General features: G+C 41.4%; 1 protein-coding gene across 1 annotated transcript; it reads right to left on the bottom strand.

Annotated features, from left to right (window-relative positions):
* Positions 1-3,883: 3,883 nt before the first annotated feature.
* tcf21 (transcription factor 21) lies at positions 3,884-5,235 on the bottom strand. The gene is made up of 2 exons (XM_076084792.1): positions 4,813-5,235; positions 3,884-4,080 (listed from the first exon to the last, which is right to left on the bottom strand). Exons 1-2 carry the CDS (start codon positions 5,233-5,235, stop codon positions 3,991-3,993), a joined length of 513 nt encoding a protein of 170 aa, XP_075940907.1. The 3' UTR covers positions 3,884-3,990.
* Between the last annotated feature and the right edge of the window lie 11,784 nt (positions 5,236-17,019).

Below are 17,019 nucleotides of genomic sequence, written 5' to 3'. Positions count from 1 at the left end.
CTACAAAAGTCAGCAAAATAAAATACAATATATTTTTTTAGCAACTAGAATTTATCAAATGTGGCACGATTACTAAATTAAAGGAGTAGTTTACTAGAATAGAAAGAACTGTGTGTGTTTTCTGTAGTATGTGATTGTAATTTAGCATCTTTCTTTTCAATAACTAACTCATTAATGATATTCAATATTATTCAAGGGGACTAGCCAGCTCTCTCGATAATGTTTAAAGTTGGCTCTAATCGTCAAATGTTACACGTCTCTATGAATGTAGACCTTCATACCGGTACAAATTTACAATGGTGTCGCTTTCCGTAGAAGATAAACTGGCAAAAGTTCAAACTGACACAGACAACAGAGCAGTTCTACTAAACAGAGAAAACACACTTTCTACATATTAAGTCAGATAGATGAAGTATGAAAGTATTAATACAAGCATACCATGATGTATACATCCTTTTCTTTCACACCTGCAACACAAAGAATGAAGGAGACACGGACGGATAGTTTACTGCATAGATGACTCCAGCAATGACGTAAAGGCCACAAGTCTCATGACACCTGCTGTGCTCCTTTTAATAAGCACAAACTGATGCCAACAATCTCTCACACACACACACACACACACACACACACACACGCATGTACGCATGTGAGTATGCCCATAAAACATTGGTAGGTGATCTGGTTAGGCCTTAACTATCTTTGGCATCTCCTCTGCGCTGGTGGCTGCTGTGCCAGGCTGCCCAGGCTGCCATACCATCTGATACAAATTGACACCACTAGCAGCTGTTCCTTAACCTCAGTCATGTTAGTATATCTGGCTGTTTTTTTTTTTTTTTTGTCTAATGCATGATGAGCTTGTGGCTTTGCATACTCTTGAGCTACACATTGACGTCCAACATTCATGATATCTAATGTTCAAAATGCACAAGAGGCAGACCGGTCACAGCGGTCGGCACTATTTTACCAAAACCTTTCCACCATTTGAGTGATGCTTCCTCACTCCTACACCAACACTACCTCGTCTCCAGTGTGTCCACTTGCTGTCCTCCATTTGGTTGCGGCACCTTATCATCTCACAGTGTCCATAAATCCTCAAATATCCATGCGATGGGTGATTATTTCTCACTTCTCTCCCCCCTCTATTTCATGCCCTTATTGCTTTTGTTGACGTTCACAAGTTTTCATGATAGGGGATCCTCTGCTGCCATCTACTGGTTTAAATAGATACTGTTAGCAGGTTCCTGAAAGGTATTTTTAAAGAGGTTTTCTCCTTTTGGAATTTAGTAAATAGTAAGTTATGGACATTATTGTGCCATCTTAAATTATTATCTTAAAGCTATACATATTTGAAGCAAAACAGTTTAAAAACAAAAAAGTGTAAAGCTTTCCTTCTCTCTCACACAAAGACAACAATAGAATGGCAAGTATATTGATGCTCAACATCTGGCATTTATCACATGACCTTCAAGCCTGAATCTGATGAAGAGAGTGTACCATTTTAGATTTACAATATATGATCACAGGTGAGTGCAGCATGTGAGGTGAAGTATTTCATAACAGCAGATCCTTAATGTAACTCGGCAAAGAGCACGCAATCTATGACCATGTAAACAATCACAGCAGGCTTCTTGCAACGCCAATATAATACAATTTGGAACAATTTTATAAATGACAATTAAGATGAATGATTACTGTGTTTTGAGAAGCCCCAGTCATTAGAAATGTATGGAAACATACATTAGTATAACACTCTCATTTGGGAGGTTATAGGGATGCCTGAAGTTTCATTGTCGGGTCCAAAGATGTTCCCAAAAGTATACTGTGTCCAGAAGATGGCAGTCTAAGGATGCTACATGATGGTTGTGTTAGGGTGGGTCCCGGGGAGAGTTTTGGGATGGTGATGACATGTACAGTATGATGTAACATAAGAGAAAGAGTGATGCGTTGCTTTTTGCAGACGACTCAATGAGATCTTCTGAATAAATAGCTTTTAAAGTATAATGTAAAAAACATATGTCTCTCTATTGGCTCATCTGTCCAACATTTATGTATAGAGGGATGAATAGAGATGTTGGAATGCACAGTATAAACTGTTGATCATAGCCTTCACACTTTTACATCACCCCCGGAAAAACAGTCATGCTAATATACGGTAAGTGATCTGCGGGTGGATGGGAAACATGATGGGATCAGCTGGAACACGATGTGATTTCTCTCCTCCTCTCAGCCCGTCGAGCTTTTTCACATCACAGTTTGGGCAGCCGTCCAACAAAACAATTAACAAGTATGGGAATCCCGGCCCTGCTCTCATGCAGACCCCTCCCTACCCTTCTCTATCTCTCTTCCTCTCTGCTCTCTGCAGCTGGCCCCGAGAGAGAGGCGGCCAAGTTTATTTTCTCCACGGTGGTCCCTTTGAGGTGGCGGCGAGGCCCCTGCCACGCCGCCGCTGATGTATTAGGTGAGGGTCCTTGAAGAGATGTCAGACTCTTTTATTACTACAGCACTCAATCTTATTGTTACCGTTAAAGGATACTTGGTACTGTCCTTTTCACATATAGGAAAAGTAAAGGAGTAAGTGTGATTTAGGTCATCCACATCCCTCCTGTTAGTCACTGAAAAGTAGTGACGAATAAAGCAAAATTAACCTCAAAACTAATGCAAGAAAATTCTGTCTCTTGGTCAGAACCATGTGATGATGTTTGAGAGCTGAAAAAAAGCTTGTAAGTGGACCTTGAATTAGTATTATTTTACTTATTTATTATTATAAAATGTTACGCTCAGTTCAAATATAACTGAATATATATATATATAGATATATACAGAAAGGGGGTGAAAGGAGAGGGAATCCGTGTAAAAAAAAAAAAAAAAAAAAAAGAGAGAGAGAGAGAGAGAAAAAAAAGAGAGGGGCCGCATGTCAGCCTGCATCAATAACTGTCTGCATGATGTAAACATAGCGGTCATAACCCGGGAGAATTAAAACAACTGGTCTGGGCGGGATTAAAGCTCAGCCCGCAGGTTTTCTACAACTTTAAAAATGTCTAAAATGTCCTCTGACGTCCAACAACTCGCGCCGCTCCGCTCTTCACTTCTGATTGGCTGAATCCAAAATAGTCCATCCAATCAGTGCACATCAGTGACAGTTAATACAACTCACACTTGACACTAACTCCGAAGTGATATTTTTCAGAAATAAATGTGTGTTGTGTCGCTGTTGGCATTACTTGTATCATTTATGGCCTAACAATTGGTCAGATATTTAAAAGAGAAATTAAACCAGTATTCGCTCATTATAAATCAATAGAAATGGCAGAAAGATAAACTTAATTTGATTTGTTTAACACTAACTGCATTTATTAAGGTTCCAAATAATCTTTGAAGGCAGGAGTTTGTTTATGTAATGACATCCACGTCCACTGTTATCTGGTAGAAACAACAGAGACACTTATCTGCACTGACGCTTCGTTGGTGCTCAGGTTCTGCTATTCTGAAGGAGTGGAGTGATAAGAGGGGTTACTAGGTCAGAGCACCGGCCCACACACGCAAATGAAACACAATAACGGAATAAAAAAAAAACATTCAACACACAAGGTGTAAAAGTGATACAGATATATTTATATACATGTAATCTGTACAATTTGAGACAGTGGCCGCGTTTCACGTGCACATCCATCCATCATAATGCAGCCGCCGAAACAGACCTGCATGAGTAAAAATGCATCTGCAGAGTATAAAAAAAAGCAATTGAAAGCACGCAGTTTATCTTTGAACCAGCAAAGACAACGATAGGTGGCAGAATGCATTTAAATAAAAGTTAAAATTGTCTTTACGGGAACGAAGGAGACAGGATACTGTCTCCGTTATTCCCACTCAAAGTCTGCGGAGATGAGACGTTCAGGTCTGTCACAATCTTTTTTTTTTTTCTTTTTTTTTTGTCTTGGATAATTATTGTCCCTTAAAAAAACGCACAGATGTGTCCGCTTGGTTTCGTCAAGACGCCGTCGTTCCACATAACCTTGTCGTGTTCAGCATCTCCTTCAAATCGTTCTCCGGCTTACCTGCAACCATGAAAGGCCACGTCTGCGGAGGGAAACACAGTCAGTTAGCACCAACAGCTTCTTGGGATGTTAATTCATCAAGCAATCAAATCGAAGTTAAGCAAGAGCTCAGGCCAATTATATGTCAATTAATCACCTGCATGGATCAGGTGAACATAATGAAGAATGGACTATCGCCAGATGTTTATGATTAATAATCGTATAAAATGTAGCTTTTAAGTGTTTTTGCATATCTTTATCTCCTATGTCCTGACACAACAACATTTCAAAGGGTTATTTGGAGATCTGCCAGGCTATGATATTTAATATTGCACAATTGTTTAAGGTATTTTTATTTAATCATTTAAGGCCCAGTGTTACTGTAGCTGCATTATTTTGAAAAATGAAAGGCCTACATGAAGGCAAATTTGTGGTCTTTGTATTCATTATGCCTCATAAAGGGTAATACTTTCAGTCAGATTTCTTTCCTTGCAGTCAGCATAAATAGGAATAGTTTTCCCCTCTTATGCACCTGCTTCACAAAGCTATCACCTTGGTACCATGAGGCCTAGCAGGAGTCTGCAACCCTGGTTAAAATCCTCATCAATCAAATAAATTACAGTCCCTATAGCCTTGAATGAAAAATAATGTTAACATTATTAAGCAAACATACTATCATGAATATTTTAACAAAATCCAATTCATTTAATTTTTTTTCAATAGCCTAGATACACTTTCAACTGGGTTCCCCCTTCACTCTATCCCCCAGGCTCACCAGGTTAACGGGGTGGATATATCCGTTTTCATATTTGTCGTTGGCCAATATCTGCCGGAGGTGCGCGATGTAACTGGACGCCAGGCGCAGTGTGTCCAGTTTGGAGAGCTTGGTGTCCGCTGGTACCCAGGGTAAGGTCGTCTTCAGCCGGGAGAAAGCTTTGGACAGGACGCGCATCCTGGCTCTCTCCCGGGCGTTGGCCGCGTTCCTCGGCCCATGCTTGCCCTCCTGCTGTGCCACACCCTTGGATGCCGTTTTCCGGGACGCTGTTTTCCGTTTCTTGCCCGGCGCGTCGTTTGAGCAAGTGCCCTCGCAGTTGGAGCTCTCCTCCGTGCTCTCGTTGGAGTCTTTACCGGAGGAGCCAAACTTCAGGATGCCGTCCAGGAGCTCGTCGTCGACATCGCTGAGAGACCCGGTGGACATGGTGAACTGTCTCCAACTGCAGCGGGCTCAAAACATGGGAGCAGGACGCTGAGGCTGGACAGGAACGAACAGGGTGATCAAACACACGCCTTGGAGATGTGTTCATCAACGTGGAGAGAAGCAGAGAGGAACGGACTTTATATCTTCATATGGCTAGAGAGGGCGTTACCTCATGCTGGGAGGAGACACTGGTGCTGATCCAGCATGCTGGTCCCAAAGGGTTCCAGGACCCCAAGAGACCCTGGATGGGAGAATATGTAGTTTACTTTAACTGCAGTTGAACTCACTGAGTATTCACTCTTTTCAGACAATTGCAGAGAGGTTGTTAATTTGGCCTACAGAATCGTTTTTGTTTACATAAGGAACACCTTGAACCATTAACTGCATGGGGGCTGAACTTTACTTTGTGAACTAATGGACTACCTGTTTAGAATCAAAGGGCTCAATCTGTAATATTCACAGACCAAGATTTTAATCTTTGAACCTTTGTCCATCCTGACTGATGTGGTTACAAATATTACTGATGTAAAAATAAAATGGTTAAGTTTTGGTTAAAATTTTTAAGTGGTGGCAATAAGGTCCCTTTTTGATGCATCTTTAAAACCTGAAGAAAAATGACCAACTATTTTTCTCCCAAACTTTGGTCAACTTGATTTTTACGTTTAGTTTTGTAGATGTTATTGATATTACAATGTTGATTCTCATAATATTTAAATTGGATTTAAAAAAGGCTAAATTGGAATATTTTGTTTTCTACAATATGTTATCTTAAAAAGCTGCTGCTGCTCCTTAGATCCAAATTTGCAAATCAAAAACACTTCAGAAGGTGTGCTACTTTTAAATAAATCATAAATCAATGTATTTAATACTTATGATATTGTACACTCAACCTGACAATTAAAATTCCAAAGTATTTGCTATTAGCCTGTTCCACTCACAGGGCCACGTAACTTTCAGCACATCTAGCCAGTTAACAGGATAAAGTGCAAGGACAAGGGGGTGTCACGTCTCAAATGGCAAACTGGCGCCTCGGTCCCCTCTGATGTAATGTATACCCGGCACCCACAATCCCCTGTTTGGCCTTCCACATCATTCCACACCAATGCTCCACACACGGGTCCACTCGGGGCCAAGTCCAACCAAAACGTCTCTGAAGCTGCTTTATGTGGAAAATACGGATGATAATCATGTGCATCTTGCAGACTTCTTATATATAAATTGTTCATTGTGAGACTGAAACATGTGTTGTGTGCCTAAAGCAGCACATTTTCATGAAGCTGTAGATCTCTCTTGCTGGGATGCAGGATTTTCTCTGTGTGTGTGTGTGTTTGTGTTAGGGTTTATGTGTGAATCCACATCCACAGCTGAAGCGTGTGCACGGATGGGAGGTGTGTCTCTTGAGAGCTGACCTTTAACTCCTTTGCTTCCGGTGTCACAGTGCATCTAAACAGGCACCACCACTACCTTTTAACTGCTAGAATTGACACAATACAGAAACGCACTTAATGTGGAGCTGCATTTCCAGTAGGAATTTAGTGACATCTCGAAAAAAAATGATGGATATTACAAATCCAAAAGAGGAGAACGCAGTTTGGAAATAAGTTCACAGGACTGATGTTGCAAGGAAAAGAGAGAGAGAGAGAGAGATGGCGCTACACATAGTAGATGGAAGAAGAGGAAGAGGAATAGATAGGTGAAGGGACAGAGGGGAGAGGAAAGAGAGAAAGGCGGGGGCTTAATCTCCTGGGTGGGCTGGAAATCAAAGCACTTTGTGGAAAAGTAATAATAGTCTGCTAGATTGATGATCACCTCTGAGATACATGGATCCACCAGAGAACAACAGAGAGAGTCAGGGAGAGGGAGACAAACTAAAATAGCTCACGAAACAGAGCACGGCCCTTTTTCTCCCCCGTGTGCGTCGATAAATCGCAGACCCTGATGGAATGACATCAAAACGATCATACTTGCAAAAGCTAACGGCTCTTCATGTGAACGGCAAAACAGTGTACGGCAAGCGTTTAGGAAACCTTCTCTGTGACCGTTTTTTCCCTCCAGTCACACAGTGACGTGAGGCAACAGGTGGAGAGGGGGGCTAGTGAGAAAGATGGGGAGAGAAAAAAGGGGGGACCCTGGCAGTTATGGAAGGACGAGCTGCTAATTAGCCAGTTTGTGGTCAAAGGTTAGGCTGGTTGTGTGATGTCACCACGAAGGGACGGGTTCCAGATGTTGCTTGCAGGGCCACCGAGGGGGACATTTGATGCCTCGGGTCATTATCATTTCTCGCTCTGTCACAGACACCTTTTGTTAAATGTTGAGAATCGGTGGAGCTACATTGTTAAATCGTTATGGGAATGTCCTTTAGGGGAAACAATTACATTGTATCTGTGATGACTACACTAGTGATTGGTTTAGATGTGTCTGCTTAAGCGTACAATCACAGTTCGTACCATCCGTTACACTGTCGGTACCAAAATCTTTAATTGGTGTAGGGGAGCACTCCTGGATTCCATCCACAACACCAGGCTTTTAAGGTCGTTGTGATTTTGTGAGTCCGGTTATTTGTCGTCACCACAACTGGACCCATGAAAGAGAGTCGGGTAACGCTAGACTCACTTCCAATTTTTGTTTTTAACTGGATATTCTCACAGTCAGACTTCACTTTCACAAAAACTACTTTTCTCGTCTTCTTTCCTCACCCAATCTTTCCAACATTAACTAACAAAAGGCAAAAACCCACGGGGACGATATAATAGAGGAACAGTCGAATAATGTGAGAGAAAGAGAGCATAATCTGAAGCAAAATATTATTTTATTTATTGGCAAAACATTCCACTTGTATTTTCCTGTGATATATAAAAACAAAAACATGACAAAAGAAAGAAAGTAGTTCCTTGGTGGCTGGAAAGAACAGAATGAGAAACTGTAATCTTGGAGTGAGGCTTGGGGTGAGAAAAACATCATCCATCCATGTCTAAGCACTCCAGTTCCCTGTCCCTTATCACAGCCGTACTCCCCCAACACACACACACACACACACACACACACACACACACACACATTCACAAACACACTTGTGCACAAATTGGTTTCCGCTTCAGTTCAAGTACCTCTAAAAAAAAGAGGAAAAATCAGAGAAACAACTAAAAGAGAGGTTGCAGAAAGTACAGCAGGGAGTGGAGAAAGCAGGGGGAAAAGGATGTGACGGACAAACTAGGCAGTAAGAGAGAATTATGAAGATGTTTATGGAAGTGGGAATATGATATTATGTTTCAAAAAGACCACAATCCTTTGATATTCAGTGACAGGAACATCCGGGGGGAGGCAAACAGTGATCCTCCAGAATAAGACTGATATTCTGTCACAGTGTCGGTTAATGACCTGGAAGTCTTGTCCTTACAGTGTGAGGGAGAGTATTGGTCTCTGGAATGTGTGCACATTATCTTCATAAGTGTGTGCATCTGTGGGAAATGTATTGGATTTCACAATATGTGTGAAGGATGAGAAATTGTGTGATATGTTGGAGAATGTTAGAATCTGTAAAATGCTCCTGCAGGGCTGCTTAAACTGTTTTTCTTCAACTCCAAACACTTGGCCAATTGCTGCGTGAAGTGGGCACACTTGTCTGTTTTGGGGAGGTGTTTCAGACCAACGAATCTGACAAGCACTTATCTTTTAATAAAGCATACTGACCCCTTAAGAGGTAACAAAAAAAGTTGTCTTTCGCTTAACTGCAACACAGTCCCTGACCCGGTCATCGTCTCCCAAAAGCCCAGTTTTTCACTTGATGGCAAGGTTGTTTTCAGATTCATGTCCAGTCTTATAGTTCAGCAGTAAGGCTCAGTTTTTAAATATGAAAAATCCACGTGGATGGAAGACCAAGAATGTCAAAAAAAAGGATGCTCCCTGCAGAGAGTTTTTATTTCCTGCATACAAATTTAATGGAGAGCTGCAAGTAGACGTGAATTTACCATTTTGCGACGAGTTCAAAATGTTCCAGATTAAGCAAAATGTGTACAGGTATCCTTGAATTTGTGTCATAAACGCAGAGTGGGAAATAGCAGGAAGAACTGATTAGGTAGTGGTTAGTTCTTGGATCAGTCAGAAGCTGAGCTGAACACAAGCACACGGGTACACTCTCACACGCGCAGTTAGCTTGTTGCTGGCTATTTTACAGCTAACGCCTGTACAGTCGGCACACTGGCTGCTTGGGGCAAATAAACAGCACGGTTAATACGCAAAAAAACTGTCTTTCTGATCATACCTTTAGTAAACTGTTCCTCTACTCAAAGGTTCTTTAAAGCCATTTGTAAAGAAAAGAGGACATGTCAAAGAAAGACAGATGGAGGTCAGTAGCGAATCAACCGTGGGAAAGAGGAATAGAGAGAACTGCAGACTGCAGAGACACCACCAAAGAGATTAACAACATTTCGGTCTGAATTTGTGTCTGAAATGTTCAACAGGCACCGCTGCATTGATAGCTGGGCTCACAATACACATACACACACCGTTACTTAAGTCGTATTGGCTTGAACTTGAATTGGCAAAGTGCCCAAAGTGGCCTGTCGGAAGTAAGTGAGACGCGATGCAGCTGCAGTTCGAGTGTGTTTGTGTGTGAGGCTGAGCATGTGTGCTGCTACAGTATGGCACTTTTCTAACCTCCGTTGCAAAATCTGGTCTAACTTGTGGCCTGGTGATCGGATGCACAGATAAAAACTGTGTGTGTGTGTGTGTGTATGTGTGTGGCTTCACTTGTCAGCACTGGGCAGTAGGGCAGTGTAGGACAGTGCCGGGTTTCAGAGTCAAAGGTCTGGTCTCTGTCACTGTGATTGAGGCCACAGTTTATAAACAGAGAGAATGGACGCTGCTCAGTTTTCTATCTCACACAGTTGAACAGTATGTGTGTGTATGTGTGTTTGTGAGGTGTGATCCTCCAACAGACCAGAACTCCCAGCACCCTACTAAATCCTTCACAGCAGCCCCCCCCCCCCCCCCCCATCCTCCACTGTCCTCCACTACTAACTCCACTCTCTGTTGTTGGATGTCTGGTCACCTCCGTCTAGCCAAAACAAATAGAGTCAAAACAGTTGAGAAAAAACAAGCTTTTTCAGCCAAGATGCGGCCACACACTCAATCCTGTTTAAACACTAATACCTGCATTTTAAAGCAGTATACAAGCAACGGTAAACTGAGACGTGTCGTTGTTTGGCTCTCAAGCGGCCTACGATGGTCGATAAAACCCTTGTGTTTTATTTATTTGTTCATTTTTGCCTTTAAAGGAATTGTCTATATGTAATTCAGAGCATTTTAGCACTATTGCCTCCGCATGGTTCTCAGCTTGGCCACAGCTAAGCCCACGGCTAGAAATGTAAGCTTTGTTTATACTCTAGCGTGGCACCGATGCTGCGAGTCTCAACAGATGGCGCGCGAGCTACGAGCACGCAGAAAGGCGCTTATGCCTTATGCTCAAGGCATGGTTCGTTGCAAAGGTTGTATCTGACAAAATGCCATAAACCAACAATGCAGAGGAGGAATTGTAATTAACGGTAAAATCATATGTCCTATTCATGGACTACTTCATTGCCTTTATACAAGTCAACGGCGTTATCAGCGGTAACCGCCACATGAGCGCAGGGCAGAGCGGCAGCTATTACCTGTTCAGTGGGGCACAATAAAGGCTTGCTTGCACTAAAATGCACGCGGGGACGGTCTGCTATAAACAAAGCACAGAAAAGCTCGGATTACAACACACAGAGAGGAAGCGCAACAACATTATCCTCAGGACGACGTTACTCCACTATAGCTTCACATTGCAAATAGTTGTTTGCTGCTAAATCAATGATCTGAATCCCGTATATAGAGCCTTTAACAGGTTGGTCTAGAGTTTTTCACTGGATTTTGCATGGCTGCCTTGTGTACACAGGATTAAACCTGTTAAAACAAGAATTGCAAAGATTAAATCTGAGATTCGAATGTCTATAGCTGCCCAATACTCCAGATTTGTGGTGTCATTTTTGCAATGTTGCAAAAATGTTTTGTTAAGAGCTTCTCAACTCGCCTAACAGAGATTCAACACTACTTTTGGAGATTGCGTTAAAGATTTAAGATTCAAAGGAGGATTGCACAGACAACTCATTCAAGTGTTTGAGTAAAGTTTATCCAAAGTACAGTTTATGCATGACAGGATCATTTCATAACTCTATATCTCTGTAATTGAAGGGGGATATAATGTCAGGATTATCATTACACACACCTAATTAGCTGTGTAATGCTGGACCGTCACTGATATTATTCACACCTGATTACTCAGGCTGTTGTTAACATGGAGGGTGATGATGGAGAGGGATGATAAACAGTGCTGAACCCTTATTGGCTGGATCAGGTTCTGTGCTTTGATCGTCTTCCTCCTCATTACTCAGGGGGGGAATGAGTCGCTCAGAGCGACAGGTGTGTGTGTCTGTTTATATACGTGGACATTTTTGTAACACGTTAAATAAGGTGCAAAGATTCCTGAGTAGTTGCCAAGGAGGAAAAAAATGTGTTTGTGTATTCTGTATTTTATTTATTATCAACATTTGAACTCCTCACAAATCTTTGAAGTGCAGCGCTTTTATTTTACTTTGAAAAATTAACTTTGTTTTTCTTTTCCCTACAGATGAAATGATCTCATCACATCATATCTCCTCTGTCTCAGTGGTCCGGTTAGCTCATAGTTGCACACTCACAAACAGACCACTGACACACACACACACACACACACACACACACACACACACACACACACACACACACACACACACACACACACACATACATACATACACATACACACACTCTCTCTCACGCACACTGATTATAACTATGACATTCAGTGGTAATTACTGTAGCTCACTCTGCAAAGGGAGGCAGAGTATTATCAGAGCCCAGGAAGAGAGATATGAGCAGTCCCTAAAGGCAACACTCTGAGAGTTGTGTTCTTTGCATTCATGTGCATTTCTTTACACGTGTCCATGTGGAGGGGGGTGTTAGTCTGCTCTTGTCCGAATGAACAAACTCCAGGCTCGAGTGAGATACACCCACATAACCTGCTAATATCTCCGGATAAACCATCCAGAACTGCTGATAGCCAGGGTGTTAACTGCCCCAGATGCAGGAAAACCTCTGCCTTCCTGGGCGAAGACATTACGCATATCCCCCGTCCTCCCCTGGCTGCCTCCCTTCCAGCCTACAATCTCCCTCTGGGTCCCACAGGGAACCGTCACCCCCACCAGGCCCAGCATCGAGGCTCCTCCTGGGCTACTCCGCCGATACTCCTCTCCTCGAGGAGTGGGCCTGATGTACAAGGAGGGAACTTTACAAATATTTGACTTACATGCACACACCCTGACACTGTACATGCAAGGAAAGCCAGGCAGAGAATATGCAACAACAAAGTTCCAACACTCGTGTAATATGAAGATGAAAAGCCATCGGTTGTATTTATGACAGAAAAGTAGAGAGAAGAAAAAACTAAAAGAAAGACAAAGGAATGTGTAATTATGAAAGGAGTGGATATGTTTGGTTGTCTATATCACTCAAGTGATGGTGTATGTGTGTGTGTGTGTGTGTGTGTGTGTGTGTGTGTGTGTGTGGGTGGAAGATTAAGGTAGCTGACCTTAGAAGCACCTTCTCACATCTCATTTCAACCTAATCTGTGTGTGTGAGGGTGTGTGTGTCAGTTCTCATGAGATGCAGACCTAATGCTACCAAAGGCTAACAGGAGATGACTAAAAGGTGAGATGTGAGTTGTGATAGAAAAAGTCCCTGACACACATACACACACACACACACGCACACACACACACACACAAAAACATCCAACATCAAATCTCAAGGGACCGTTAAGATCCTCTGAACCCAAGTCCCAAGGCAGGAAGCAGACAAGTATGTGTGCGAGTGTGTGTGTATTAGCTCATTAGTGTGTGCATGTGTTTGTTTGTGTCAGTGTGACTCAAGCTCCGGTGCAGCTAACAGACAGGTCCACTTAGTAGCGGAGGACAGACACAACAGCACCTCACCTTTATGGAGTAATCACAAACAGATGGTGACCTCTCTTCTAAAAGTAGGATTTAATTATTAGTTTATGATGCTAAAAACAGAGCATGTTCGTGCATATTTCTCTGATGACACCACACTGCATGCAGTTAAGAGAAAACTCAGCACAGAAATATCTCTGCTATATTGTTGCCAGATTGAGATTTTAAACTCTCAGCTAGCTGCCTCTTATTAGCATTTGAAGAGTTTAGTATTCAGAGCGGTGTTCAAGAGAGATGCAGTTGTTGCATCTTGCATAAATTGTGTTTCTGAGGGCAGCAAAATCCTAGAAATGGAAGTTAATGCAAAGCTAACAAGGCCTTATATAAAGCTATGATATAGCTGTTGTACTGATTATTAAATTGATTTGACTATCAAAATTGGTGCAGTGTATAGGATTTGGGGGCATCTAGTGGTGAGGTTTCAGATGGCAACCAACTGAAACTTTTCCCGTGTGACGAGCGTGTAGGAGAACCACGGTGGATACCGAATGTGATTTTAGTCATTTAGATTTTTAAGGTGATAATGAAACCACATACCGCTCTTTGTTTCCATCTAGTTGTTAAAAAAAGAACAACCGCTGTCCCAGGTTTTTGATTTCAAAGAAGACGGAAGATTGTCACATGACCCTTCACTTCCAGGTCAAACTGAAGAGGTGATGCTCTGCTCTCAGTGTGAGTTTGCGCATTCTGACTGACAAAAGTGAGCAGGTGAAGCTTTGATAATTATGAATGTGAGAATCCTTCTTCCCTTCTCATATAGGCTTACGATTCTGTCCTTGCGTAGAAAACTAATTCTGCTGTTACAAATCCGTGTCTGTGCAGCCCGTTCTCATTCCTAGGGTGCCAAAAACAACGCTTTGTCACACCCTTGGCGTCTGATACTGATGCACAAGGTACCCCTAAGCGTCTGTATGAGATGCTCCAGGCTTTCAAGTACTGTGTGTTTTCAGTATATATGTTACGTTGTTTAAGTTTTACTTAGTTTATTTGGGATGAAAACTTGTTGGCCTGTGGACTCTTAAAGGTTGATACGCAGACTGAGTAGCGCTTGAATTTGTTTTGTCGTCGGTATAATTCCACATTTTTCCGCTTTCTTTTATTTATTATTATTTTGTGCCGTGTGTTTATGTGTATGAATCTTTATCCGTCCTGCTGCCTTTCTTCTTGTTTTTTATGAAGGTTGTTGAATTGTTTGTGGTTGCAAAGAGGTGTGATAGAAACTATGCCATCAATTAATCTCATATCTAAAAGAATTGCTGTTGTGTTACACACACACACACACACACACACACTCACACACTTTATTCACGTGTGTATATAAATCGTATTTATGTTTTGCTCATCCTCTCACTTGCTTAGACACACAGTTAAGCAAAATGTATCTGTCACTGTGATGTATCAGCTGTTGTCCAGCTGTTTGATTTGCATTTACTTTTTGGCTTATTTATTTGACAGCAGCAGTCTGCATCTCAAGAGGTGAGAAGTGTGTTAGCATGTTTGTGTGTGCTTGTGTTTGTCTCACAGTTTCATCATCATCATCATCTCTATTAACGTATTTCATTTTTAACAATTTGACGGCTTATGTTAATGAGTTTGTTTTGCTTTAAAACTCAACTTTATCTCTACTATTTTGTTAATAAATAAAGGAACTAACATCCTTGCTCACTGTAAGATATGTTGAATGTAAATTTACAGTAAATTAATGGCAAATACTTGCATTACTATCACAGCAAGTTATGGTGTCATTTTTTCCCCCATAAATTATAGTAAAATGACAGCTGGATACTGTGACATCACAGCCATCAGATTGCTGTGATGTAGCAATATGCTGCTGTATAATCACTGTAGGCTAAACTCAAAGTGATGCATGTTACTGGAAATGTGCACTGAAAATAATACTGTAAAATACTTTTAATTGGACTTTTTGCCATTTTCATGAAAAAGAAATTAAGCTAACTAAACTTTTTGAAACCCCTTCCAGATTAATTGGTAAATGCATCGCCGCAAAGAAAGGGGCTGTGTTTCTTAGCTCATGAAATGTTGACTTGTAAGATTTGAGGATCTTATCGGCGATGATACTGTATATTACACTACCCAACAGTATAACTAAAATTAAGTAGTAAAATTCAACATACACATTAATTCAGCATTAACATAAATCCAAGAACATCAGATATAATAATATAACATGTAAAACACAAAACAGAGAACATTTTATTTTGCAGAATGAGTAATTTTACTTTCAGTAGGCTAAATTTAGCTTATAATATTTACTTACTTTTACTTAAGTAAGACTTTGAATGCAGGACTTTTACTCGTAGTGGAGTATATATTCACAGTGTATGCTCTTAAAGGATTTGATTACAGCATTGGCTGTAGCCATCTATGTTAAAGTAAAAATAAAGGTTTATCTGGAGGCATCTGGATAGGACAGATGATGCATCACTCTGTTTTTCCTGCTTTTTTTTACTGCACTCTTTCTTCTTAGTTTGGGGAAGAAAACACAGAGCAGATCTATCAGCGAAATGGTGGTCCTTATCTATCTCTTTCCCCCTGGATGCTAATTAAAGATAATAAACCTTCCAGATCATTTCTCTGCAGCAAACTCAACGTCACCTCTCCTCCTCCAGCACTCCATGGCCAGATGGGGTGAGAACACACACACACACACACACACACACACACACACACACACACACTTGCCTAAACACATGGTTGTTGGCTTTCCCTGAGGTAGCAGGTGTGTGTAAACTAAAATGCTGTAAAATAGCCGCATAGGTAACACTGAGATCCGTGTTTAAATAAGCATAGAATGATAAAATGTAGCGCTTTTAAATACACAACGCCACATCTTTCTACACTCTACATCTAAACGCACACACACACAGATACATTTCGTCATATGTCTAACTTTAAACCTCTCGTTTATCTTCCCTCCACGCCTTAAACACAGGTGTTTGGAGAGCTTACAGATGAGTCTGATGCCAGATATCATGTAACTATGTCCAAGTCCTCTCTCTCTCTCACTCTCACACACACAGTTGTTTCCCACAGAAAATTCCCCCCTACTTCACTTATCACAAACACACAGACTCTACTCAAACATGTCTTTTCCCCCACTCACCAGCCCAGTCAATACGCAGATATTTATTTAGCCCAGAGACAGAGAGTCTCATGAGCAGACTGGCCCTGAGATTTTTATTGAGCAAGAAGATAAAAAGACAACTTCTGCTCTGTGTCCATTAGGGCTAAAATGGCCAGAAGATCGTCTGATGAAATGGAATAAACTGTTGTGGTTATCTTTCCCTGGTGGAGGGGAGCCAGAGAGAAGGAGAGGGACCACATACACACGAAACTACACATTACTACACAGACGCACACAAATCTACCCCTCCTTGGTATTGCCCAGGTCTGTATTTATCCCTAACCATAACAGAGCAGGCAGATAATGGCTGACGAGACTGTCGTAAAAATAACCTGGCACACGTCTGTTTGGATTAACCTCGTCTCCTCACTCTTTCTTTCCCCTTCTTCATCCCTCCATTATGTTTTATTGCTATTTTCTTTTCCTACCATTCATTTGATATATATATCTATCTCTCTATCTCTCTCTTTATACTTCTCTTTATCTCTCTATCCTATCTATCTATCTTTACACACTTTATAGCAACATGAATAATTCATTCTCTTCTTGCTCTATTACTATTATGTT

This window comes from Anarhichas minor, unplaced genomic scaffold (assembly GCF_050575085.1).
Source record: "Anarhichas minor isolate MPS153535 unplaced genomic scaffold, ASM5057508v1 ptg000136l, whole genome shotgun sequence".
Lineage (NCBI taxonomy): Eukaryota > Metazoa > Chordata > Actinopteri > Perciformes > Anarhichadidae > Anarhichas > Anarhichas minor.
Note: the sequence above shows the minus strand (reverse complement) of the source record. Positions and strands in the feature narration are given on the sequence as shown.